At 42.3% G+C, this 25,388-nt stretch overlaps 1 protein-coding gene across 2 annotated transcripts in view; it reads right to left on the bottom strand.

Moving 5' to 3' along the window:
* Nucleotides 1-5,047: 5,047 nt before the first annotated feature.
* MAT2B (methionine adenosyltransferase 2 non-catalytic beta subunit) overlaps nt 5,048-25,388 on the bottom strand; it is a 68,522-nt gene continuing 48,181 nt past the window's right edge. The window contains exons 4-8 of one of the 2 annotated variants that reach the window (XM_073651223.1): nt 17,902-18,054; nt 17,627-17,820; nt 10,089-10,202; nt 9,584-9,745; nt 5,048-6,616 (exon numbers count right to left, since the gene is read on the bottom strand). In XM_073651223.1, coding sequence (XP_073507324.1) covers nt 6,446-6,616; nt 9,584-9,745; nt 10,089-10,202; nt 17,627-17,820; nt 17,902-18,054 — 794 coding nt within the window. In that variant the 3' untranslated portion in view covers nt 5,048-6,445. The remainder of the gene's footprint in view (nt 6,617-9,583; nt 9,746-10,088; nt 10,203-17,626; nt 17,821-17,901; nt 18,055-25,388) is intronic. The other variant, XM_073651224.1, reaches the window with a different exon arrangement.

The following is a 25,388-nucleotide window of genomic DNA, read 5'->3' as shown; positions in this document are numbered from 1 at the left end:
GTTAAAAATAAAAAAAAAAACTGGATACTCACCTCTCCGGTCTTCTCCCGGCCGCATCCTCTCTCCTCGGAGTCCCGCGGTGTACTTGCAGGACCAGCTGTGACGTCATTTAGTCAGCTGATGGTCACGCGACCGCTGACGTCAGCGGTCAGGTGATGGTCGCGTGACCATCAGCTGACTAAATGATGTCACCGCAGGTCCTGCCAGTACACAGAGGGACGCCAGGCAGAGAGGATCGCCGCCAGGAGGAGACCGGAGAGGTGAGTATACAGGTATTTTATTTTTAACTTTTTAATTATTTTTTTTAACTATACATGCAGCATTTAAAGCATCCAAGTTGGTCACACAATATAGATCAATGCCAGTTGCATGGATTTATATTGTGTGACCATCTTGTCAAGCACTTTTCCAAGTGATGCTCAAAATCGCTTGGAAAAGTGCTTGAAAAAACACATGCGAAAACGCATGTGAAAAAGCTTCTCTCTGGCAGAAAAAAAAGCATGTAAATCTGCATGCTTTTTTTTCCGCCAGAGAGGCAAAAACGCACTGCATCAAATCTGCTACATGGGCACATAGCCTAAAGGTCCTCTGACCCTTCTTCCATAGAGAAGCTCAAAGGGGGAGAACCCAGTGGACTCCTGGGGGACTTCCCGATAAGTGAACAGGAGATGGGGTAGGTACTTCTCCCAGTCAGTGAAGGCCCTTAGCATATTCTTCAAAGTACCATTGAATCGTTCACAAAGTCCATTTGTTTGAGGATAAGGGGTTGTTCGGATCGCCACAGAGCTTTACCAGCTCCGACATGAACTGTGAGCCTTGGGCTGACACGATCTCACTTGGGAATCCCACTCTGGTGAAAATGGTAACCAGGGCCTCGGCCACTTTGGCTACAGAAATACTTGACAAGACCACAGCTTCTGGATATCGGGTGGCATAGTCCACAACAGCAAGAATGTACTGTTTTCCAGATTTACTTGGTTTAGCCAGGGGTCCAATGATATCGACAGCTACTCTTTGAAAGGGTTCTTCTATTATAGGGAGCGGTTGCAAGGGTGCCTTTTGGGTGATCTCCTGGTCACCCTCTATGCTGAGATGTCTCACACGTTAGGCAAAAATGTGCCACGGCCTGAAAAATCCCAGGCCAATAGAAAATTTGAGTCAATAGTCTCTCAGTGCGGGTTTTCCCTTGATGGCCAGCAGTAGGAATGTCATGAGCAAGGTATAATAGGGAGACTATTTCTGAGGGACAATCAGCTGTTTGCTATATGTCCAGGATTTATCTAGGGAGTCGGGGTTGGTAACCCGATATAGAAGTCCATTTTCTCTGATAAGTCTTTCCCCATTTTCCCCTAACTGCCCTATTTCAGCCTGAGCTCTAAAACTAGCTAGGGTGGGGTCAGTCTCTACATCTTGGCTAAACTGAACTTTATCCCAAGTGACACTCATCTGATATGTTCTGGTGGCATTACTTCCACTGACGGGGTGAACACGTCCAGATCTGCTGCTCTCTTGGCTTGACTTCGAGTTACCGCACCGACAAAGTCACATTGAAGATTCCCCATGTCGTTACCTAGAAGAACGTCTGCAGAAAGGCCGCTTATCACACCAATCATGCATTGTTTTGCCCCAAAGCCATAATCCAGGGTCACACTCGCTCTTGGAATATATCTCGGAGTACCTCCAGCCAATTCAATGACAATTTCTGGCCCCTTTTGAATTGCTTCTGGTTGAATTATTCAGGGATCGGCTATGGTGAGAAAAGCCCCAGTGTCACGAAAGCCAACAACTTTTTGGCCATCTAGCATGACCTCCTGCAGACGAACAGGTGGTTGTGGCCCGCACACCATAGACTCCTGGTAGGGGAGCCAATATATCAGTCACTTGGCAAATCATCAGGGGGTGAATCCAGCTCTTCCCCTGTAGAAGGCGTCTGTAGATAATGGACAGGCAAAGGTAGTTTGTAGCTGTTCTGCCTCCGAACACCTGGACAGGTGGCTTGCAGATGACCAGGCAGCCCACATCCATAACATCTGCGTTCTATGATTATTTCCAAAGAGGAGGCAGGAGTAAAGGGAGGCACATTCACACAGGGTCCCCCATGAGTTGGTAGTCTAGTGGGACGGTGAACATTGGAGGCCGCCAATGTTGGGGAGCTGGTAGTTTTCTCACTGACTAGTAGTTTTTTCCACTGAGATTTGATGGTGAGAACCTCATCAGCTAGAGCAGCAGCTTGTTCCACTGTCGCTGGTTTCCTCTCACGCACCCATTCCGGGATCTCAGGGGCATTTGGCGTAGAATTGTTCTTTTAGTATGACCTGGAGGAAGGTCTCCCAATTTAAGGCCCCCTCTCCCTCCAGCCAGCGATGACATACTTGTTTGAGCCTGTGGGCATACATCTTGAAAGACACTTCCCCCTCACAGGCTAAGGAGCGGAACTGAGCCCTATGTCTGGAGTCACAGCATAATGTTCCAAGATGGTCTCTTTAATGTTCCCACAATCGCAATTCCACCGAGAGCCCATAGCTCTATAAGATTCAGCAGCTCCCCCCTCTAAGAGCCCCACTAGATGTCTGACTCGCTCCCTTTCCGGGACTTCCATTAATCGACATTGTTCGCCTGCAGCCTCATTAAACAGCTTAAAGTCCTTATGGGACACTCTTGGGAATTCCCTCATGGTGGGTGCTGTGGTTACAAGTCTGTCTGGAGCTTCCAGCTGCTTCCACCATGCGGTATTTACCTCCAGCTCCTGGCTTTCCTCCCCTTGCTGTGAAAATCCTTCCTCGGTGCCATCTTGCAGGCAAGCTTCTTCCAAAGCCTCAATTAATTTCTCCTTGGACATCCTTTGTAGCCGACTCCTAATTCACAGACCTTTGTTTGTAGGCTCAACACAGTCCAGTTCCTGTATCCTGAGGTTCTGGTTTCAGATGTTGATGGGCCACTGTCCTTCATTCCTTCAGCTCTGATTCCATGGCTGCCAACCAGTTTGTGACGGGGTGTGCGACAGAGCAGGAAGGGACACCAGGCCGATGATCAATCCAACGAGATTTATTGAGGAAGGGAACATAGAACATCAAATATCAATATTGTTCCTTAGAGTCCACACCAAAAAGAGTAACCGTTCCGGGGGCGCCACCCAGCAATCCGACGCCAGGGAAAAGGCAGAAATAATCCTGGAATGAGTTTGATGGATCCAACAGATGAGGGACACAACAATCCCACGTGGCAGCTTCTAACCATCTACACACGGACACCAGGATCTCGCCTCAGAGTAAGATCCTAGCCCTTTGCACGGCAGCACACAACTAACTGTCCAAAACCATGCGTCTATGGTTCTGTGTTCTGGGATCAGACCATCGATGGGGGAGTGGTCCAACCTATTTTGAACATGTGGCTACCTTGAGAAGTTTCCAGAAGCTACAGGCTTATATTGGATGAGTCCAATGCTTAAAAGAACAAAGACAGAATCCCCCACTAGATGCTGACCCAGGCCTGATTACATTGCAGTCCAGGAACACAGGCATTGGGAGGGACACGCTGTTACATGTTGGTCCACCCATGCTCCAGGGTGATTCCCCGAGGATCCAATCCCAAGCCTATTTTCTAAGCCATCTGAAGTCTATAGTTCGGCCTCTCCTGAGCCGGCTCTAGACGTCCGCAATGACCATAAGATGTCGTTTTACAATATGTGGCCGCAAAAAGTTTAACAAACTAAAATTGGATGGCAGGCAGTAAATAGAACAAAAAAATCACAACACAAACAAAATGCTCTCTACAATGGGAACACAATCACAAGTAAATATAGATCCAGTTAGTAAATAGCTATACAGGTTAATATCTGAATCAAGTGCCCCAGTTATATAAAGGACTAGAATATTATCTCACCAGAGTTTGGCGTTTTCACAATATGGAGGTCAACATATTTATGGGGACATTAACAATTAAGCATCACTTTTCTCTTGCTGATGCAGCCTCACCTGTTATAGAATCAACTATAGATGTTAAAAGTGTGAAATAGTCACTGGAGAATATGACTACTAATAACTAATAATAGCACAATAGATGGCGGATTCATTTTCCCACTGAGTACGCTGCTAACCCACATGTAGTCAGAAACTTCTGCTTGGGTTCCTTGCACGGCTCGGAAGGTAAGGAGCGCCATTTGACTTTCGTAGCACAATTCTTGCTGGAGCAGATTGCAGATTCCCTGAGTCCCCAAGGTGCCAAAACAGATATTAAACTGAGCTCTGGAAGGCAATTATGCAGGCAGAGTTCCTGCCCATTTGTGAGTAGTACATGCAAATTAGAACATACAGGTATGTCCAAAGTCAGGAAGGAAGTAAGAGTGAGGAATCTAAATTTACTTATTTGCTGTATTGGCATCAAAACCAAAAATTACAATTGCAATTAATAGCAAAAAAGTATTCCATCTAATAATATGATATTCCATCATTCTAATATGCCATTACTTTAGGATTGGTGGGGGTTCATGGACATGTATTTCTCTGCACAGTGATGCTCAGGGCCACCAGGCTTTGCAGGGAGGTAGAATCACTCCATTCACTAAAATGTAGCTATGCAACATTTCTCCAGAGACAGTCTGTACAGTGAAAAGAAGGGCGTGATCAGTATGGGGCCAAGATTTTGTGCTCTAAAGTGATGGCATACCCCAATAAAATGATGGCATACCCCAATAAAATGCGGTTTCCTTCAAGATGCCTATAAACTTTAGAGAGATGTTTACAATGGAAAGAAGAAAAAAAGCTCCTCTGGCATTGGCTTACACCATGAAGAAATGAAGGTTTGCGCATGTTAGATTCCAACATGCCTGATCCTTAAACCTTCCACATTTGCTGTCAGGGGAGACTCGGGACGACCCAATACACATTAGTAGTTTGGTTTGGCAGACTTTCTTCTGTTGTACGTGGGCTGCTTTTGTGTTATGTTGGAGTTATTCACATTTACAATACTCACGAACAAAACAATATGCAAAGACTTCTAGAAATATACAGTATTTTATTTTGTACTTTCACAAATAAATCAACATACATGAGCTGAATATGGTTGAAACAAATCTAGAAAAATAGAACATTGGCCCAAACTGGCAAATTATTTTTGGACTCACTAATTTTAATCAGGCACTAGTCAAACATATGTTATGTGTTCCTCATCTTTCTGAATGCCATTCAAACATAATATACCAGATAAGACTCAAATGTATCTTTTTGTTATATACTATGATTAAAATAATAGAAAATAAAAATCTAAAGAAGGTCACTTCTTTAGACTCAATTGGAAAAAAATAAATTACAATTTGCTCCACATAGGCTGATATGAATAAATGGTGCAATATAGCATCCATATACTGTAAATGCGGGATCATTTTTTCTTTTTTGCTGGACTTTGCCGAGTGACAGAGCTTAGTTTACTACACCATGCGATATATGAACATTGGACACTTTTGGACTCCCCTATGAACACAATTAGCAGATGGTGGGAGCTTTACCAGTATACACATTTGGCCAAAAGTGTGACGTACAAACATGGTTACAGACAAGTGGCTTTGTGATCAAAAAAATGAAGAAAATCCTACATTTAAAAGGGGTATCCCAGTTTCAGAAACATGAGGTTATTCTAATATATAGAAATTTTGCCAATTTTTCAAAATCTCTGCTTTCAGTCATTTATTGCATATTTATACGGGATTTAAACTGGAACTAGAATTTATTTGTCAAAGCTCTGTTACATGATCTGGACAGATTTTTATTTCCTGAAAGTAAGCTGTTAAAGTTCCTAACTTGAAAGATAGTAAGCAGAAATAATGAAAACCAAAAATTGCCAAACAAATCGTACTTTGTTTTTTTTTGGCTGAAACCAAAATATCCCTTTAATTTACATTTTGGCATAACTACAATTGTGGTATTTTCAAATATTTTCAATATTGTGCAGTTCACTTAATATTTTTAATATAAAAACATGATCAGAGCCTGGGGCATGAATATATATTGTATAATGCTGTTCACTAGTTGTATAGTGCTTTGGTATTAACATACTGTAGAATAATTTCTTAAGTAAATTAACGTCTTACACAGACATTACCCCCACTCTCATAATGCACTGACAAAATTATTCTATGGCAGCACGTGCCATGCAGAGGGGTTGGAAGGTCATATACTGATTTACAGTGCACAGATAGGAACATGTGGCTGAGGCCAAGTACAATAAACCACAGAAATTATTTTAATTACTGCTGTCTCCATAAGCCGTAAAATGACATATAATAAAATAATCAACTCAATGCTCAAGTGTTTATGTACCAACAACCTAGTAATTGGAACGGACTGCTTTATTTGTTCATACATATTAACAACAACAATACAAAACTAAATTTTTTTCAAGAAAAAAAATAGAAATATAAATTTTCCCTACAAGGAAATAAAAAAAAAAACTAATGAAACATTGTTTGTTGTGATTTCTTATCAGGTAAAAATGGCCAAAGGGATTCCTTAATGCCGACTCTGAAGGGTGTCCGCTGTCCAATTCCAAGTGCCTCCAGCCTGGAGCAGTCGAGCTGTGGGTTCCAAGGTCGAGGAGTTGCCCCAACAGGTGCATCTGTGATCTAAACAAATACAATTTTCCATTAAAACCTGTTAATCGCAATCATTTTCACTTTCATCCAGTCAGAATGTAGCATCCATTGGTAAGAGCAGCAGATAGATAAAAGTAGAGGTACGATTTAGGACAGGTACACCATGGATTGCGAAAGTATTCACCCTCCGCCCTCCCTTGGCTTTTTACTTATTTTGTAACATTACAACCCGTTTTACAATATTTTTGTAATCCAATTTGTGTGTGATGCATCAGCACTAAATAGCATAAGTTGAAGTGAGAAAAATATAGGTCTAAATCAAATGCATGAGATCAATAAGTAAAAATTGGCATGTGCCTAAGTATTCACTTGCGAAAAAGCAAGAAATCCAGCTTCCACGATATAAAATGGTAGTACTTTATTCAATCCATTAAAAGAAGGGAACTTAGATACAACCACATGATGGAGAGGTGGGGGGGGGGGGGGGGGGAGAGGGTCACAAGACCACTGGACGCGTTTCGAGCACCCTACATGCTCTTAGACTCAGTCTAAGATATTGTGTATTCAGAACCGTTAAATCAGACAGCAATTGTTACTAAGTCATATGTTCACATGTACAAGCTCCATCTTGCTATGTGCGTTCACTGTTAATTGTAAAGGTCATAGTTAAGTATAATCTAAGCTCAATCTGTTATTTGTATTCTTGTAGTTTTACCATTTATACATTGTGATTCTATATATCAATCTGTTGACCAATAAACAAGTTAGACTACACAGAATGGTCTGCTTATTTTGGAAGACAGAAGAGGCGTATGCTGTATGTCAGATTGCACACTGAGAATGTGTAAGAAGACAGAGCAAAGACCAAAGGTAACCCCGAAGGAGCTGCATAGTTCCCAAGCAGTACACTCCAGAGAGGTGACCTTTGTGGAAGAGTGGCCAGAAAAAAAGCTTTTACTTCTTACACACAAAAATTTTAAGGCTTTGAGTTTGCCAAAAGACTTGTGGGATACTCCCCAAAAGTATGGAGGAAGTTGCTGTGGTCAGATGAGACTAAAATTGAACGCTTTGGCCAAAGTAAATGCTATATCTAGCACCAAACCAACACCGCTCATCACCCCAAGGACACCATCACCACAGTGAAACATGGTGGTGGGAGCATCATGCTGTGGGGATGTTTTTAGGCAGCAGGGACAGGGAAAATGGTCCAAGTTGAGGGGGAGATGGATGGTGCAAAATACAGACATATTCTTGAGCAAAACCTGTTTCAGTCTGTCAGTGATTTGAGACTGAGGTTCACCTTCAAACAAGACATTCACCCAAAGCATACTGCTAAAGAACACTCGAGTGGTTTAAGGGGAAAAGGGTAAATGTTTTGGAGTGGCCTAGTCAAAGCCCAGACATTAATCCAATTGACAATCTGTGGTCAGACTTGAAGATTGCTGTTCACCAGAGGAAAACATGTAACTTCAATGAGCAGGAGCAGATTTTCCTTGAGGAACAGGCAAAAATCCCAATGGCAAGATATGGAAAGCTCATAGACCCTTATTCAAAGCGACTTGTAGATGTAATTGCCGCAAAAGTAAGCTCTACAAAGTACTGATCTTGGGGGGGAGGGAAGGAGAGGGGGGTGAATTTTGTTGTTTGCTTTACAAAAAAAAAGAAAACCAAAACATTCATAGTTGCAGACATCTTCTTTACATTAATTGATACAAACCCTCAAGAAAAACAAAATTCCAGGTTGTGAGGTTGAAAAGCAGGAGAAATGCCAAGGGGGTGAATAATTTTACAAGCCACTGTACATAGAAATTCTGGCTGTGGAAATAAGATCACACTGTCATGTGTCCGCATCACAAAGTGGCAGTGAGTCCAACCTAACAGCTGGCAGAAATTCAATCCTGATTGATATTTTTGAGATCCCCATTAGCATTCTGCTATCTGGGAGGAAGTGGGGACCAAACCTCATTGCTGCGCACGCCGGAGGTCACTGGAGCGGAAGTCACAGTGACTTCCGGCGCCTGCGCACTGGAGCAGACAAGTGCAGGGGAGGGGGGGAAATATTTAAATTAAGAAAATAGGTGGGCAAGCCTAGAAAAACGGATTGAATAAAAAGAGATTTCTCTTCAGTCAAACCTGTAATATGGGCCATACAGGTAAGAATAGATTTACATTTCTATAACCTGTATGCCCTTATTAGAGGTCTGATAACTCCAAAGGGGTGACAGATTCCCTTTAACTGGTCAAAAACATATACAAGAACTTCCAAAGGTTATTTAAAGGCTGTGTCACTTTCATACCCCATACATTTTATTGTCTCAACATAAAGAAAATCATTGCCATTTCTGCCTGGCATAGAGGTGAGAATATATAAGGGAGTATGACTGCAGGATCAGACTGCACTGATTAGTGTCTGTCAGCATGGACAGGCACAGTCTGCATAGGCGCTCTAGACAAATCTGCAGCAAAATGGTCATGATAACCTATTGAAGAGTAGCTTCAGTGTTTTATCTCATACACAGCTAGAGTTGATCACAATTGTTACTTTTTCTTCAAAACATTGCAGCATTCACTAATAACTCCTGCCTTTATCAGGTGTTTTTAATATTTTATCAACTCCCTTCTCTAAACGAGACGTATGTGACCCTGAAGGCTGCAAAGGAATTCTGGTATGAATACATTTATTTTTAATTATTCTCACAGGCAAATACTACACCAATTCCTGCAACAAAATAAAAGATGATTAGAGATGGGTACATTTATTTGAGTAGAACTGCTATCTAGTCAAATTTTACAAAAATCTGTTTTTAAAGAATGTGGATACTATTTGTAATTTGCTACAATTGCAGATTCAGCAAAATGGTGACCGGCTGGTTGCCATTTTACTGAACTTTAGAGAGCTGGCAAAAAAAAAATAAACAAAATAAAACCGATACTCATCTCACTGCTACGGCCACCTCCGCTACTCACCATCTCCAGTTCGGTCCTTCGGTCACTTACCTTGAAACTTGTCTGCTCCATTCTAGGCCAGGACATGGATGGTGCGCACAGTAACCTTAAGACATGTATTCTAACCCCGGGACATGATATGATGCATGCCATGACCTTACAAACTGCTCGCACAGGGACATTCTGGGCTCTGTCACTGCCGGAAGTCCAGGCCTAGAGTAAAGATGCCAGAGATTTCAGCAGGCCACAACAGAGAGAGGGGCAGAGGGCCATATGAGAGACTGAGCAGCAGAGGTGAGCGGCAAGGGAAGAATTAGTTGAGGTTTTTTTCTACATCTTACATTAATTATGCTCTTGAGTCTCTCTAGACCCCAGAGTATAATAAGAGACATTCAATTCACAGAAAATAAGTGGAAAAGTTACTGAGGACCGAATTTCCAGATAAAATCTGCGCAATTTGGTGAATCTGAATCCCGTTAGATCCACTCCATTTGAATTACGATAATTCACACCTGAGGCAAATCCACCCTTACGTCATATACATTACAGTACTTACTGGTCTTAAGTGGCTGCTGGGAAGGTTGAAAGCATCGGCCATGGCACAAGCAATTTCATATTTAGTCATCTGTTCATTTCCAGACCAATGGAAAATGCCCTTCAGGGAGGGATCCTGGGAAGTGATAATAGATGGCCATTACTGCTTAGAAGATATATTGTCCTAATGGCATTGGGGACCTGAAACTGCAGCAATAAGCAGATCAAACTACATGAATCCAAAGCTTTTGAACAGGTTTTGAGCTGCGATCGGGCGAGATGGCTCTATGATTGGCACAAGGTATTAGAGCACACATTGCTATTACATTGGAGCACAAGTGTCACATACTTTATTCTGAATATTGATAAGTAATTCTTTATTTCTGTCATTTAATTCACTCAAGAGTACAATTATGTGCAAACACAATATTTACGCACTATTCTGTCCCTTGCAATCTTAAGATTTCTAGTTTAAACGGTCATCCATATTCCGGTAAGTGATGACATGTCACTAATTGTCTGATCTCTGGGAGCCACACCAATCCTGAGAATGAAGAGGCCGCAGAGTTTTTTCTTGCACAGGGGCAGTCTCGGGCACTCCAGCACAGCCCCATTCAAGTCAATGTAACCGACTACAAATCCATGCACAGACAGTAAAGTTGCAGTACAGGAAAACCGTAGTAATACAGCACTGAAGCAGAACTCTGCCCCTTAATTGTCACAATAACTTGTGGTCGGAACCCAAACAGCTATTAAAGGGGTTGTATCAAGTTCGCTCTTCAGGAGCACATCTGCTTGCCCAGTGGAGGGAGGAAGGGAGCCGGTTGAACTACCAACCATTGACAGTTCTTACCAGGGCTGTGGAGTCGGAGTCCATTTTGGTGGAGTCGATATAAAATGGACTGACTCCAACTCCTAAAATATATAATAAATTGGGTACAGTAGTTCAATGCAGTTTGTGGGGAATATTTTTTCATAAGAATTTGGGAAAGTTATGAAATGTCCAAGTTGTGGAGTCAGAGTCATAGAAATTGAGGAGTCGGAGGTTTGGCTTACTGACTCCACAGCCCTGGTTCTTACCAGCAGTATGTTCGCGCCAGCCAGCTTCAGAGCGGCACTTTGAAAAGTGAAGTACGCAAACAGCCAGGACAGGAATGCTAATGGCTCCTATTGGAGTTAGCTATCCTATCAGACAATATCGACCCTTTAAAGGGCCATGCCACATGACAGGATAAGAAGCAAAACCAGAAACTGCATTTTGAGACGTGTTTTTGGATGTGTCATCAATTTAAAGCAAAAGAACTTGTTTGGCTGGGTGAGGCCTCTGACAAGGGATTTCAAGGGTAAAGTTTCTCCTTGTGGAGAGCACACTTAAGAGAGGATTTTTAATAAGAGGGAAATTGCAATGTTGCTAGATTATACAAGCAATTTACAAATTCTGACAGTTAACAAGATGAGAGAACCTCTATAAGTGATCACATTTCCTATATGCAAATTGACTCTTCAGAGAGGAAGAGAACTTGAACTCTAGTGCCACCTGCTGGAAGTATCAATCCTAAAAGTCAGTATCAACCCTTTAACCCCTTAAGCCCCGGAGCATTTTCCGTTTTTGCATTTTCGTTTTTGCTCCCCTTGTTCCCAGAGCCATAGCGTTTTTATTTTTTGATCAATATGGCCATGTGAGGGCTTATTTTTTGCGGGACGAGTTGTACTTTTCAACGCCATTACTAGTTTTACCATATCCTGTACGGGAAAACGGGAAAAAAAATTCCAAGTGCGGTAAAATTGCAAAAAAAGTGCAATACCACAGTTGTTTTTTATTCATTTTTTTTACCACGTTCACTGAATGCTAAAACTGACCTGCCCTTCTTATTCTACAGGTCATTACGAGTTCATAGACACCAAACATGTATAGGTTCTTTTATATTTAAGTGGTGAAAAAAAATTCCAAAATATGGTAAAAATAAATAAATAAAAATATAGCGCCATGTTCTAAGACCCGTAGCGTCTCCATTTTTCGTGATCTGGGGCTTATTTTTTGCGGACCGGGCTGACGTTTTTATTGATACCATTTTGGGGTAGATCCGATGTTTTGATCGCCCATTATTGCATTTTATTGCAATTTTGCGGCGACCAAAAAACGTAATTCTGGGGTTTAGAATTTTTTTCTCGTTACGCCGTTTACCGATCGGATTAATTTTTTTTTATATTGATAGATCGGGCGATTCTGAACGCGGCGATACCAAATATGTGTATGTAGGGTTTTTTTTTATATATTTTATTTTGAATGGGGCGAAAGGGGGGTGATTTAAACTTTTATATTTTTTTATTTTTTTTAATATTTTTAAAAACTTTTTTTTTTTACTTTTTGCATGCTCTATAGTCTCCATAGGAGACTAGAAGCAGCAACTATCCGATCGCCTCTGCTACATAGAGGTGATGAGCAGATCACCTATATGTAGCAGAAATGGTCCTGTGCTATGAGCGCCGACCACTAGGTGGCGCTCATAGCGACATGATCATGACAACCACAGGCGTCTGCTGCAGACCCTGGGTTGTCATGCCCACCCATCGGTGACCCGCGATCACGTGACGGGGTCGCCAGTGGGCGGGGCTTATGACGCGCTACCCGGAAGCGCGCGTTAAATGCCGCTGTCGGAGATTGACAGCGGCATTCAACATGTTAACAGCCGCGGGTGGATCGCGATTCCACCCGGGGCTGTTGCGGGCACATGTCAGCTGTAATAATCAGCTGACATGTGCTCGGTTCAGTGAGGGCTCAGCGCCGGAGCCCTCACTGAACGGGCAGTACGCAAATATGCGTACTAATACGGCACCGGTAGTTAAGGGGTTAACGAGCCTTTCCACATGACTTACAGATTCTCTTTTGGCTCTTATCCTATTTGCAGACACGTGTTTCGAGATTTACCCTTCCTCAGTGCAAAGCAAGAAATCTGATTTGGCAGTATGAGAGGCCTTCTAGTGATATATTGTCATTAACCAAGATAGAAATCTCTCTTGTAAGCTCTGCTACTTCTGTGTACCATGTATTTGTGTATAGTTGTGTTTAGCAATTATACAATGGGACAGAAATAGGTGTTTTTGTAAGACCCCCACAGTCTGTTACTGCACTATGAGCAAACAGTATGAAGTCTGTATTGCAAACTCAAATGATTCCTAATTGCAATGGGAAAGAGGACGATGAGACAAAAATAAAATGTTAGTGAATAAATGTTTTCTCTTCACACTAAATTGATTTACCGCAAGTATTCTGGCAAAGATTGCTCTCCAAATCATAACCAGGAGGCATCGGGATGTAGCTGTACCTGACTGACCACTGGAGCAAACAGAACATTGATTTGTATGTTTTGAGAAAGGTAAGAGAACAAACTATCTAATATAAATCAATGACATATCACAGTCTGATTCTGTTTCTCTATTTACTGGCTAACACAATATAAAATATTACTTTTTTCCATTTTGAGAGATATATCTGGAGCCAGTGATGATGTACAGTGTAGCTGTCATACTGATGTTTGCAGCTAAACCCAATGGAACCTTTAAAAGCAAGATGATTTAATTTGCAAAAACATTAGTGTCGAGGTTTTAGGTCTCTAGTGTAAAGGAAGAGCTTTATGTGAATCAATCACTGCGTACATTGTCCCTCTGAATTCTAACTTTTTTTTTAAGGGAATATGTAAATCAGAAAATGACCTTTTGTTTTAAAAAAAAAAAAAATCAACATGAAATCTGAATTTTTAGTGTTTTTTTCTAATTCTCCAAATTAGTACATTAAAAAAAATTGACTTAAAAGCTGAAAGTTAATAGTAAAATATAAAAATCTGAGAGTCTTCAGTGGTTGATACATTTTAATGGCTAACTGAAAAGACAGCAAATAGCAAGCTTTTGAGACTACTCAGTCCTCTTCATCGGGAATAGTATAACACAAAATCTGAAGAGTCACATATTTATACACAACAGTACATAGAAATAATGCAGTAAATAAGACAAGTGATGTGAAGCAGGACTAAATATGGGAAGGGGAGAAACAGTTGTGGCAGTAAATATTGAAGCATTTCATAGATAAGGAGTGTGAAAGTTTTATTGTCCTCTGAGGTCTGGTCCAGGGTTGTGATGCCCTTATGAGGTCTGAGGAGCACATTCCTTAATTGATGTAAAAATATATAAAACACCTTTTTGAATCAGGGCTACCATCCAAGAACAATTGAAAACCAAAATTGCAAGAGCCACCAGAATTTCAAGGAATCATCTCTTACATTACAAAACTATAGAAGAATACAACAAAGTACCTCTTGTAGTCACTTACAATCCAAATCTGAAAGTGCTAACGGGAGCAGCACAGAAACTACAACCTTTATTACAAAAGGATGCCACATTAAAATCTATATTTGCAGGCCCCCACACTTCTGTTTTTTTAGGCTGCCCCCAAATCTAAGAAACATCATTGTCAGAAGCTCACTAGCTTCTGACAATGGACAAGATAAAGATTCCCAACTCACATCAGGACTACAAGATACCAGGTACTTGCAGCTGCACCACAACTAATGTAGTGTACTTCAATATATGCACAAAATGTATGTGGGAGAGACAGGACAAGGATGAATTCTCATCGCCACACAATAAAATAAAAAAAAAAGAACAGATCTACCTGTGGCCAAACATTTTTGTAGCCCTGATCACAGCATCATGGACATGAAATTGCTGGTATTGAAAGTGCAATGCATTTAAGTCTCCTCATACTGGCGTGCCAGACCTGGCATGTCACTCTTCATAAAGGGAAAACTTACCCCTTAGATCCCAGTCTTATCCTCTCACCAGCCAAATCAAATCTCATACTTTGCACTGACGAGGGGTAATAGCCCGAAATACCGTGTCTGCAAATTGAGATTTTGATTTGGCTTTTATCCTAACTCATATTGCATGGCTCATTAAAAGGTCGATATTGACTTGTAGGATTGCTACTTCCAAAGAGGTGGCACTAAAGTTCAAATCCTCTTGCTCGCTGAAGAATTTGCATATTTAAATTTCCCAGAGGAGCATGTAAGGCATTTAAGCCTCTTCATATTGGCGTGCCAGACCTGGCATATCACTCTCCATAAGGAGAAAACTTACCCTTTAGATCCCTGGTATTGAGAGGTAACTTTACATCCCATAGAGACAGAAGAGTGTGGGAGTACAAACTGATGATGACCTTTGACACATTCGAAGCAGTAATGAATGTGTTGCATAGATTTATATATTTTTGCAACAAATTAGGAATGTGCTCCTCAGACAATTTGGGGGCACAACCCTAGACTTCATAGATAAGGAGTGTGAAAGTTTTAATGTCCTTTGATTGAACTGCTTCAATATTTACTGCCCAATCTTTTTTTTCCCTGTCCCATTGATGGTTCTGCTTCACATCACTTGTCTTATTTACTTCATATTCCCTGTGTCCTGTTGTATATAAATATGTGGTAAAATGCATTTAATTGAAAAACAGTAAAGTAAAGTATATGTAGATTGTCAAGATCACAGCCAGGTAGGGTTGTCACTTAACCTACCCGCTGTGCGACCAGCTCTCTGCTGTCCCCTATCGTATGGACAATTACACGATTGGCTGGTTTGTATTAACAGGCCAGTTATCGAAAAACTAACAGTGAGCGTATGTTACATACACCTCCGGATTCCAACACATGGAAAATTATGTATATACCCCCGTATGATCACTGCCAAAGCCACAATAACCCAAGAAATATTAGCTGCCACCACCAGTCGGGTATTATACAGGCTGACTGGGGGCCTGGTTCTGGTAGCGTATGACTTTAAGGCGCAGTTTACAGAACAAAAGTAACTGTTAAATTTTATATTAAACACGAAAAGAGGCAGGGTTGATAAAAAAAATATAAATATACATGAAAAAGATTTTACAAAGGGGACAAAACAATACAGAATATACAATTACAGAAAATAAGAGGATAAACCAAGAAAAGTTACTAAACCAGTCATCACAGCAATGGCTTCAGACTTATGAAGGGAGGCACTCCAGGAAAAACGGACAGCAACCACAGTGAACTGTGCCTCCAAGTATTGACGACGCCCAAGAGTTGGCATTTGCCTTTTATTAGCTCCTAAGTTATACCCACACACCCCCCTTTGACGACTCCGTACAGGGTTGGGCATGGAATATAGCTTCAGTTTCAGAAAATTATAAGATTCCAAAATTTGACTATATCTTTGCTCATGAGAGTCGCAGGTACACGATATCAACGTCATGTTTATTATCATGATTTTCTCTTTACACAAAGACCAAATATGACAGGTGTAGCCTCGTCTATCAGGTCCATATTCAACGGAAAGGATACTGGTCATCGCTCAGCGACTTTAAACCATGCTTTGCATTCTCCACTACATCACGATTCTGAAAATATGATTTTCCTATCTATTGGATTGACACAGTTCATGCAAACCTCCCTTCTTAATTTTCTAGTAAGCAAACAAAGAATCCCAAATCTTTAAGTTTTTAAAACTCTTATCTCAATGGTAAATCTACTCCACATTCATGAAGCAGGGCCTCGCATCTGTTAACCATCAGAAATTTCCATGGCTACCTAATTCCAAAAAAGGGGGTCAGTCATACAGTAGAGTGCAAGCTCTTTTCTCTCATCTCTGTAAGCATTTTAATTTTCTCCATGACAGATATTTATCGCTCATTGTTCATATCAAGAGTTTCATTGTCTGGATAAACTCTGCATACCATCTATAATATAATCGTCCAAGCGTCCCTCTGTCTGAAGCCTCTATAGACTGTGCATGCGCGACGTGCAATCTGGCTCCAGACAGAAGAATGCATGGAGCCGTTACAGGTAAGAGGAGTGTATGGCGCCGGAGATCGCGGGATGCGTAGATACTGAACGCATACCGCGATCTCCAGCGCCATACTTACCTGACCGGGAGGAGTGTCGCAGCGGCGCTTCTCTTCTGGCCGGAGACCGGGGGCGGACTGAAGGCGTCGGAATCGGCGCATGCGCATAGCGCTATCCGGCGCCATTTTACTGAAGACACATTTGCAGTGTGTCTTCAGCAAAATGGCGCTGGACAGCGCGGTGCTCCGGCACCACACTCCTCACCAGGCCTCCGGCAGAACAGGACACAGCAGCATTGGAGCACAAGGAAGAAAGGTGAGTAAGGGTTTATTTTTTTTGTATGTGTGCAGAGGAGTACCATGCATACCAGGATTGGGGGGTGAAGGGCCACACATACCAGGATTGGGGGATGAGGGGTACCACGCATACCAAGATTGGGGGATGAGGGGTACCATGCATACCAGGATAGGGATGAGGCGTGCCATGCATACCAGGATAGAAATGAGGGCAGCACATAACAGGATGGGAGAACAGGATTGGGGAGCACAAATACCAGGATGGGAGACCATATACCAATAAAAAATGTTCGCCACCCGGGCGTAGAACGGGCTCAATAGCTAGTATATAAATAAAGGAAAGGGTTTATGCAGAAGAATATTGCACTTCTGTTGGGATGGAAGTTGCGCTAGATTACCTGAAGTTTCCTTTCTGACATCTGTACACACACGCTAGCCACATCCTTCACATAGGTGGGAAACCTTTGTTGCCAGTGGTCAAAGTTAGCCGATTTGTTGCTGTGTTGCACCTTGTCAAACATAACGGTGACTGCACTCTCCTCAATCTTCTCCACATCTCCGTACAGAACCGGAACTCTGAGCACGGCAGCACCTTCCCATCAAAAGGACATTAGAAAAACCTTGTTTAATATTTTCTATAAAAGATTTTTCCAGGAAAAGATCAGCGTCTTACCATCATTGTTCTGTAGCACAACGTGTTCTCCTTCTAGCTTGGTTTTACCATAGGTATTCAAAGGATTGGGCTCCGAGTCTTCTCTGTATGGAGGGCTAGTTCCATCGAAAACATAATCTGTGCTAATATAGATCAGGAATGCTCCAGTTCCAGCTATAGTATGGAAGAAAATCCAAACTTAATATCTTGTAGAGTACAAACTTGTTTGCTTGGCTAAGCTAAATAGGAAACCTATTTCTATTGACACATATGGACAATGCCCTAGAATATGCAATATTTTTCCTGCTTTTTTTTGTTTTAGTAATGTTTGGCAAAAATCCATTCACATGCATTGCACTATTTTTGCATGGATTTTCAGTACTGAATTGAAACAAAAGAAATCTGCAGTATAAAAATATATACTATTTGGACAATACTGACAAGGCTATGATAGAGAATTACAATGTGTGGAATTAACAGCATTTTAGATATGTAAAGCTTTATGCAATTGGCACTATCATTTATAGCCAATTACCCCCTTCCTGGCTGAACAAATGTTGCCTGTAGATATATTTTTGGGTTCATATTATTTCAATCTTTCAGATTTTAGTAATGATAATTGTCATCAATAACAATTTCAATGAACATTAAAATGGAAGTAGAATTTCATCCGAGTCATTTTACACACTAGTAAAATGATGAGCAGTGATGACCATATTACCATTTACTGGTGGTTCTCTCACTGGGCAGATAGTTGACAATGTCAGACCAACTGGGCAGTTACAGTTATATGAAACAGTTTGGGCACCTTCATCCAGGATCCAGGAACTCATTAAAAGCTACAGGAAGTGACTAGAGGCTGTTATTTTTGCAAAAGGAGGATCTACTAAATATTAATGTCACTTTTCTGGTGAGGTGCCCATACTTATGCACCTGTGAAATTTTGTTTGAATGCAGATTGCACATTTTCTGTTAGTACAATAAACCTCATTTCAAGGCAGAAACATTACTGTGTCCAACAGTTATTACATATATCAAACTGAAATAGCTGTTGCAAAAACACCAATTTTAAGAAAACATTAAGCTTAAGATTAATAGGGGTGCCCAAACTTTTTCATATAACTGTATCTGATGAAGGGGCCTTTATGATAGAAAATACACAAAAGTGACACCATGCTAAAAACTGCACCCCTCAATGTGCTCAAAATCACATAAAAAAGTTTATTAAGGCTATGTGCCCACGATGCAGAAATGCTTCGAATTTTTCCTGAGCGTTTCTGCATCTCCCTGGTAGAAAAAAAGCATGCAGATTTTTTCTGCCAGGGACAAGCGTTTTTAGCATGTGATTTTTCATGCTTTTGTCAAGTGCTTTTCCAAGCGATTTTAGCATCACTTGGAAAAGTGCTTGAAAGTTGGTCACACAATATAAATCCATGCAACCGGCATGGATTTATATTGTGTAACCAACATAATGTTAAAAAAAGAGAATTAGAATGTAAAAAATAACCTTATACTTACCTTTCCGGCGGCCTCGGTCTGCTCCCGGCATTGTTGCTGGCTCCGTGGCAGGTACCCGTAATGTAAAAGGACCTTCCATGACGTCAGCGGTCATGTGACAGGTCACGCGACCGGTACCCGCCACGGAGCCAGCAGCGACGCCGGGAGCAGAGCGGGGGCCATCAGAAGGTGAGTATAAGGTTATTTTTTATTTTAATTCTTTTTTTACTTACAGGTACTATGATGCTACCTGGGTCTGGAGGAGAGTCTCTTCTTCTCCAGACCCGGGTACCATCCGCGCATTGAACCGCATGATATCCGCATGTGCATGTGTAGTCATACAGATATTATACGATTCAATGCAAGTCAATGGCGGCAATTACTCTGCGTGTCCGCAAAATTAATGGTTGTGCAATATTACGAAATGATAATCCGCAGCATAAATTTCCGCAGCATGTGCACAGCACATGCGGATTATCATTGGGAAACATGGCAGACTTAACATGCGTTTTTAATGCGTTTTCGCAGCGGAAATGGTGCTGCGGAAACTCATTAAATCCACATCGTGGGCACACAGCCTAACCCCTCAGGTGCGTCACAGGAATTTTTGGAATGTGGACGAAATCAAGGAACATTTAACTTTTTTTCACAAAAATGTAACTTTAGACCCAAATTTTTTTATTTTCGCAAGGGCAACAGGAAAAAATGGACCCCAAAATTTGTTGTGGAATTTCCTGAACATGCAGATACTCTATATATGGGGAAAAAACACAGTTTGGGCGCATGGTAGGACTCGGAAGGGAAGGAGCGCGATTTGACTTTTTTAATGTAAAATTTGCTTGAATAATTAGCGGACGCCATGTCACATTTGGGGAGCCCCCTGATGTGTCCAAACAGTGGAAACACCCCCACAATTGACACCATTTTGGAAACTAGACCCCTCAGGGAACTTATCTAGATGTGAGGTGAGCACTTTGAACCCCCAAGTGTTACACCAAAATTTATAACGTAGAAAATAATAAAAAAAAACTTTTTTTCCACAAAAACTACCTTATAACACCAATTTTTTTTATTTTCATTCTCACAAGGGTCACCGGAGAAATTGGACCCCGAAAGTTGTTGTGCAATTTTTTTACCCCATATGTGGTCGCAAACTACTTTTGAGGCAGAGTGCAAAGCTCGGAAGGGAAGAAGTGCCATATTGGAGTTCATATTTTGCAGGACTGGTTTGACGGTGCCATATCACATTGGCAGAGCCCCTAAGGTGCCAAAACAGCAGAACCCCTCATAAGAGACCCTATTTTACAAACTACACCTCTCAATGAATTTTACACCATTGGGCAGTGGATAAAGAATAATTACATTTTTACCATCAAAGTTTTGTTTTAGCCCCAGATTTTACATTTTCACATTGGGAAATGGGTAAAAATGGCACCAAAATTTGTCACATAACTTTTGATGAATGTAGAAATACCCCATGTATGGCTGTACAGCACTGCTTAGCCACACGGTGAGACTGGGGAGGGACAGAGCGCTATCTGCCTCCTGGAGCGCAGAGTTTCCTAGAATAGTATGCAGACTCCATATACAGAGCTCCTACGTAATTCAGATGAATCCCCGAGGGATCCATTCATTATAATGAGGAAACAGAGTTAGGCCTCTTTCACACGTCAGTGTGTCTGGTACATGCGGTGAAAGTTTCTACATGTACCGGAGACACATACACATGCAGACCCATTCAAATGGATGGGTCTGTGCACATGTCCGTGTTTCCACAGAAAGCGTGTCTGTGGGTAAAACACGTTGACATGTCCATTTATTTTGCGCTGCACTGACATCTGTGTGTCATCAGTGTGACAGGTACCGGCGCATGGGAATTAGTGTACAGTTAGCGCAGTTCCCAAGCGCTGGGTGCTGAATGCAGCCTTCATCATTGTCCCCTACTTGCGCTGCGATCAGTGCGAGCAAGGGACGATGAGAGTAGTATTCTGCTCCCGCTGTGTCCTGGTGTAAAAATAATAAAACAAAAAAAATCCTTGTACTCACCTTTCCGAAGATGTCCCCCGCTGTAATCCACCTGACCGCTCACACGGAGGAGCCTGGGAGAATGATTCGCTCTAGCGAGCAAACCACGGGACTGCGCTGAGCTCAGTGAGTGACAGGACACCGCTCGCTGAGCGCAGCTTCGGGGCCCGCTCGCTGAAGCGAGTCATTCTCCCCGGCGTGAGCAGTCAGATGGGTTACAGCAGGGAACATCTTCGAACAGGTGAGTAAAAGGATTTTTTTTTTATTTTATTCTTATTTTTCCACCATAACACAGAGGGAGCAGAATACTACTCTCCTCATTGTCCCGAGCTCACGCTGTTCGCAGCGCCAGCAGGGGACAATGAGGAGGGCAGCGTTCAGCAACCGGCGCTTGGAAACAGAGATAATTGTACCGCTGATTCCCAAGTGCAGGTATGTCTGCTCCTGATGCGGCACACAGGTGTACACGGACATCTGCGGTACTGGTTTCTATGGTACTGGAAATATCAGGACATGTGAAACCGGCCTTACTCTGGAATCCGTCTGGCCTTTATTTAGCGATGCCCTTTTTTTCCAGAGGTTCACAAAGCTGTGGCCGACAGCACTTTCACGCACGCCTAATAAAAAGACAGACACCGTGGGGTCACAGGCCAGACTGCCTTATTACAGGGAATCTTCCACCAGGGGTTCCATCTGAATCATGTATTTCAGAAATTTACACAGAAACCCCGGTGTGTGCGCTCAGCGCAGAGCGCAGGATGAATGTGAGCCGATCCATACTGCGATCTTTGGGAGGCAGAATGAACAAAATCAGCAGCAGGTGAAGAAATGGTTTTATATCTCTTTTACGCCGTTCCTCATGCGGTACAAGTGATTAGACAACTTTGTTCTTCGGGTCTGTGCGATTACAGCGATACCAAATTTATATCTGTTTTTTTATGTTTGGCAGCTGTCACACACTATAAAAAATGTTGTATTTTTGCAAAGACTAGTTTTTGCATCGCCATATTTTGAGAGCTATAATTTTTCCATATTTCGGCCGACAGTCATGTAAGGGCTTGTCTTTTGACACTTTTTATTGGTACCATTTTCAGGCACGTGACATTTCTTGATCGCCTTCTATTCCGATATTTGGGAGGCAGAATAAACAAAAACCAACTGTCATGAATTCCAACACACCTGCGAGAAGACACCGGGGGAGATCACGCAATATCTCGCCTTTGCCATCACGCTGTTCGTATTTCGTGGATATCGGCAAGCGACCAGTGAGTGTATGGCGTCACACCTCGGGAATTCCAAAGCCTGGAACCCGTGTTTAACGCACTCCGTACGGTCACTGTCAGCTTCACGATAGCCCAATTATTAATATTCGCTGCCACCACCGGCCGAGTTTGAAAATATAATACAGACCTGGCCGGACGCCTGCGTTTTGGTAGCGTATATGGCTTCGGGGAAGGGAACGATTACAGAACAAAAGAAACAGAACTATTACATTTTATATTTAATCCAAATGGGAGGCAGTGTTTAGGAAAATATATACATAAGAATGTTACAAAGGAGACATTAAAATACATACGCAGTTACAGAAAATAAACAGGATGAAAGAAGATAACTTACACTATACGATCGCGGAGACGATTCAATATAGGTGGAGGGGCTCCCCAGATGGGTTATGCTGTAATTGAACAGGACCCGTTGCTTATAATTCTTATTCCCCCCTGGCAATAAGTGGTTCTGTACTGTCCATGGGTTCTCTTATACCTAAGGGGAGATCTGGCCACACGCCACTTGTGGCGTCATCATGTGGGCCGGTCTCCAGCCTGTACATTTTTTATTAAAACCGCTAACTTCTGCGATAACTCATCGCTCGTTGATCGCAGAAGCTTGCAACCTACGCCATTTTTTCCCTTATGATTTTATCTTTATTTAGAGATCACACATCACATAGCTGCAGTCTGCTATTCTGGTGTTTTTGCGCAACAGCTCCCTAATTTTGCTTACAGCCCTGGAAAACTACCTATACATTCCTGGGCTGATTTGATCACTAAACATATGGGTCCCGTTACTGTCGGACGTATGGAACTCACAATATTTCATAGTTCATATCGGAGTCAGAGCGTCTGCAAATTTCCCTTTGAGGCTCGGGAAGCAGCCTCACGGTTACACGCAAATTAGTGCACGCCAGTGTTTTAATTACCTCCTGCATCTTTCAGAGACAAGATGCTTGCTTCCTAACAAAGTAATAACACTCCTTGGCTGGCATGGCTTGCATAAGCTATTTCTCAGGCGTTTGTTAATTGTGACTTTTGTGCTGAGGAAAATGGGACAGCTCGCAGCTGACAAGTGGTCATAATTTGCAGTAAGACACTGTATAATTGTCATCTCTGGACAAACACTACAGGAGAGGGCATGGGAGAAGGGGCTAATATTCTGTTAATATGTCCCTGACATTAATATGTTCCTGACACCAACAATTCAGGAATTTTTTTTATGCCCTTCTGCATGTGGTAAAATTGATAAAGCAGCTTTATTCTTTAGGTCAGTATGTTTACAGCGATACTACATTTATATTTTTTTTCATGTTTTGGGGCTTTTACACAAACTATTTCATAGAAAAAATATTTTTTTGCATCGCTTTATTCTGAGAGCTATAACTTTTTTTTACTTTTCGGCTGGAGCAGCTGTTTGGCAGCTTGTTTTTTGAGGGACAAGATGACGTTTTCAGCGGCACCATTTCTATTTACATTCGTCTTTTTATTCCACTTTTTGTTCGGCGGTATGATGATAAAAACAGTTTTTTGCTTTGTTTAATTTATTTATTTTTTTTATGGTGTTCACTAACGGGGCTAACTAGTGGGACAGTTTTATAGGTCAGGTCGTTCCGGACGCGTAGATACCAAACGTGTACTTTTATTGTTTATTCATAATGATCTTTATTTAGAAGTGTGTGTATATGTATCTAATACATATTATATAACCAGGGATGCGTCCCTCTGTCCGAAGCCTGTATAGACTGTGCAGGTTCCAGACAGAAGACCGCATCCAGCCGTTACAGGTAAGAGGAGTGTATGGCGCTGAAGATCGCGGTATGCATCATCACTGAATGCATACCGCGAACTCCGGCGCCATAAGGACATACTTACCTGACGCGGAGGACTGTTGCTGCGGCGCCTCTGTTCTGGCTGGAGGCGGACTGTGGGGTCAGAATCGGTGCATGCACATAGCGCGCTATCTGGTGCCATTTTACTGAAGACATATTTTCAGTGTGTATTAGACAAAATGGTCTGGGCACGAGAGTACTCCGGCGCCACACTCCTCCCCCGGCCTCCGGTAGAATGGGACGTAGCGCTGGAGCACAGGGAAGAAAGGTGAGAAGAATTGTTTGATTTTTAGTGTGTGTGCAGCGTGATGGGGATGAGGGGCCATGCATACCAGGATTGGAGGGGGGTGAGGAATACCTTGCTTACCAGGATACAGATGAGGGGGGCCATACATACCAGGATTGGGGGATGAGGGGTGCCATGCATACCAGGATTGGGGATGAGTGGTGCCATGCATACCAGGATTGGGGATGAGGGGTGCCATGCATACCAGGATTGGGGATGAGGGGTGCCATGCATACCAGGATTGGGGATGAGGGGTGCCATGCATACCAGGATTGGGGATGAGGGGTGCCATGCATACCAGGATTGGGGATGAGGGGTGCCATGCATACCAGGATTGGGGATGAGGGGTGCCATGCATACCAGGATTGGGGATGAGGGGTGCCATACATATCAGCATTCGGGATGAGGGGGTACCATGTATACTAGGATTGGGGATGAGGGGGTATCATGCATACCAGGATTGGGATTGGGGATGAGGGGTGCCATGTATATGAGGATTGGGGATGAGTGGTGCCTTGCATACCAGGATTGGGGATGAGTGGTGCCTTGCATACTAGGATTGGGGATGTGGGGTGCCATGAATATCAGGATAAGGATGAT

The sequence above is a fragment of the Phyllobates terribilis genome, unplaced genomic scaffold, assembly GCF_046119375.1.
Source record: "Phyllobates terribilis strain yellow unplaced genomic scaffold, ASM4611937v1 Scaffold_11__3_contigs__length_659146591, whole genome shotgun sequence".
NCBI lineage: Eukaryota > Metazoa > Chordata > Amphibia > Anura > Dendrobatidae > Phyllobates > Phyllobates terribilis.
This window is presented reverse-complemented; position numbering and strand designations above follow the sequence as displayed.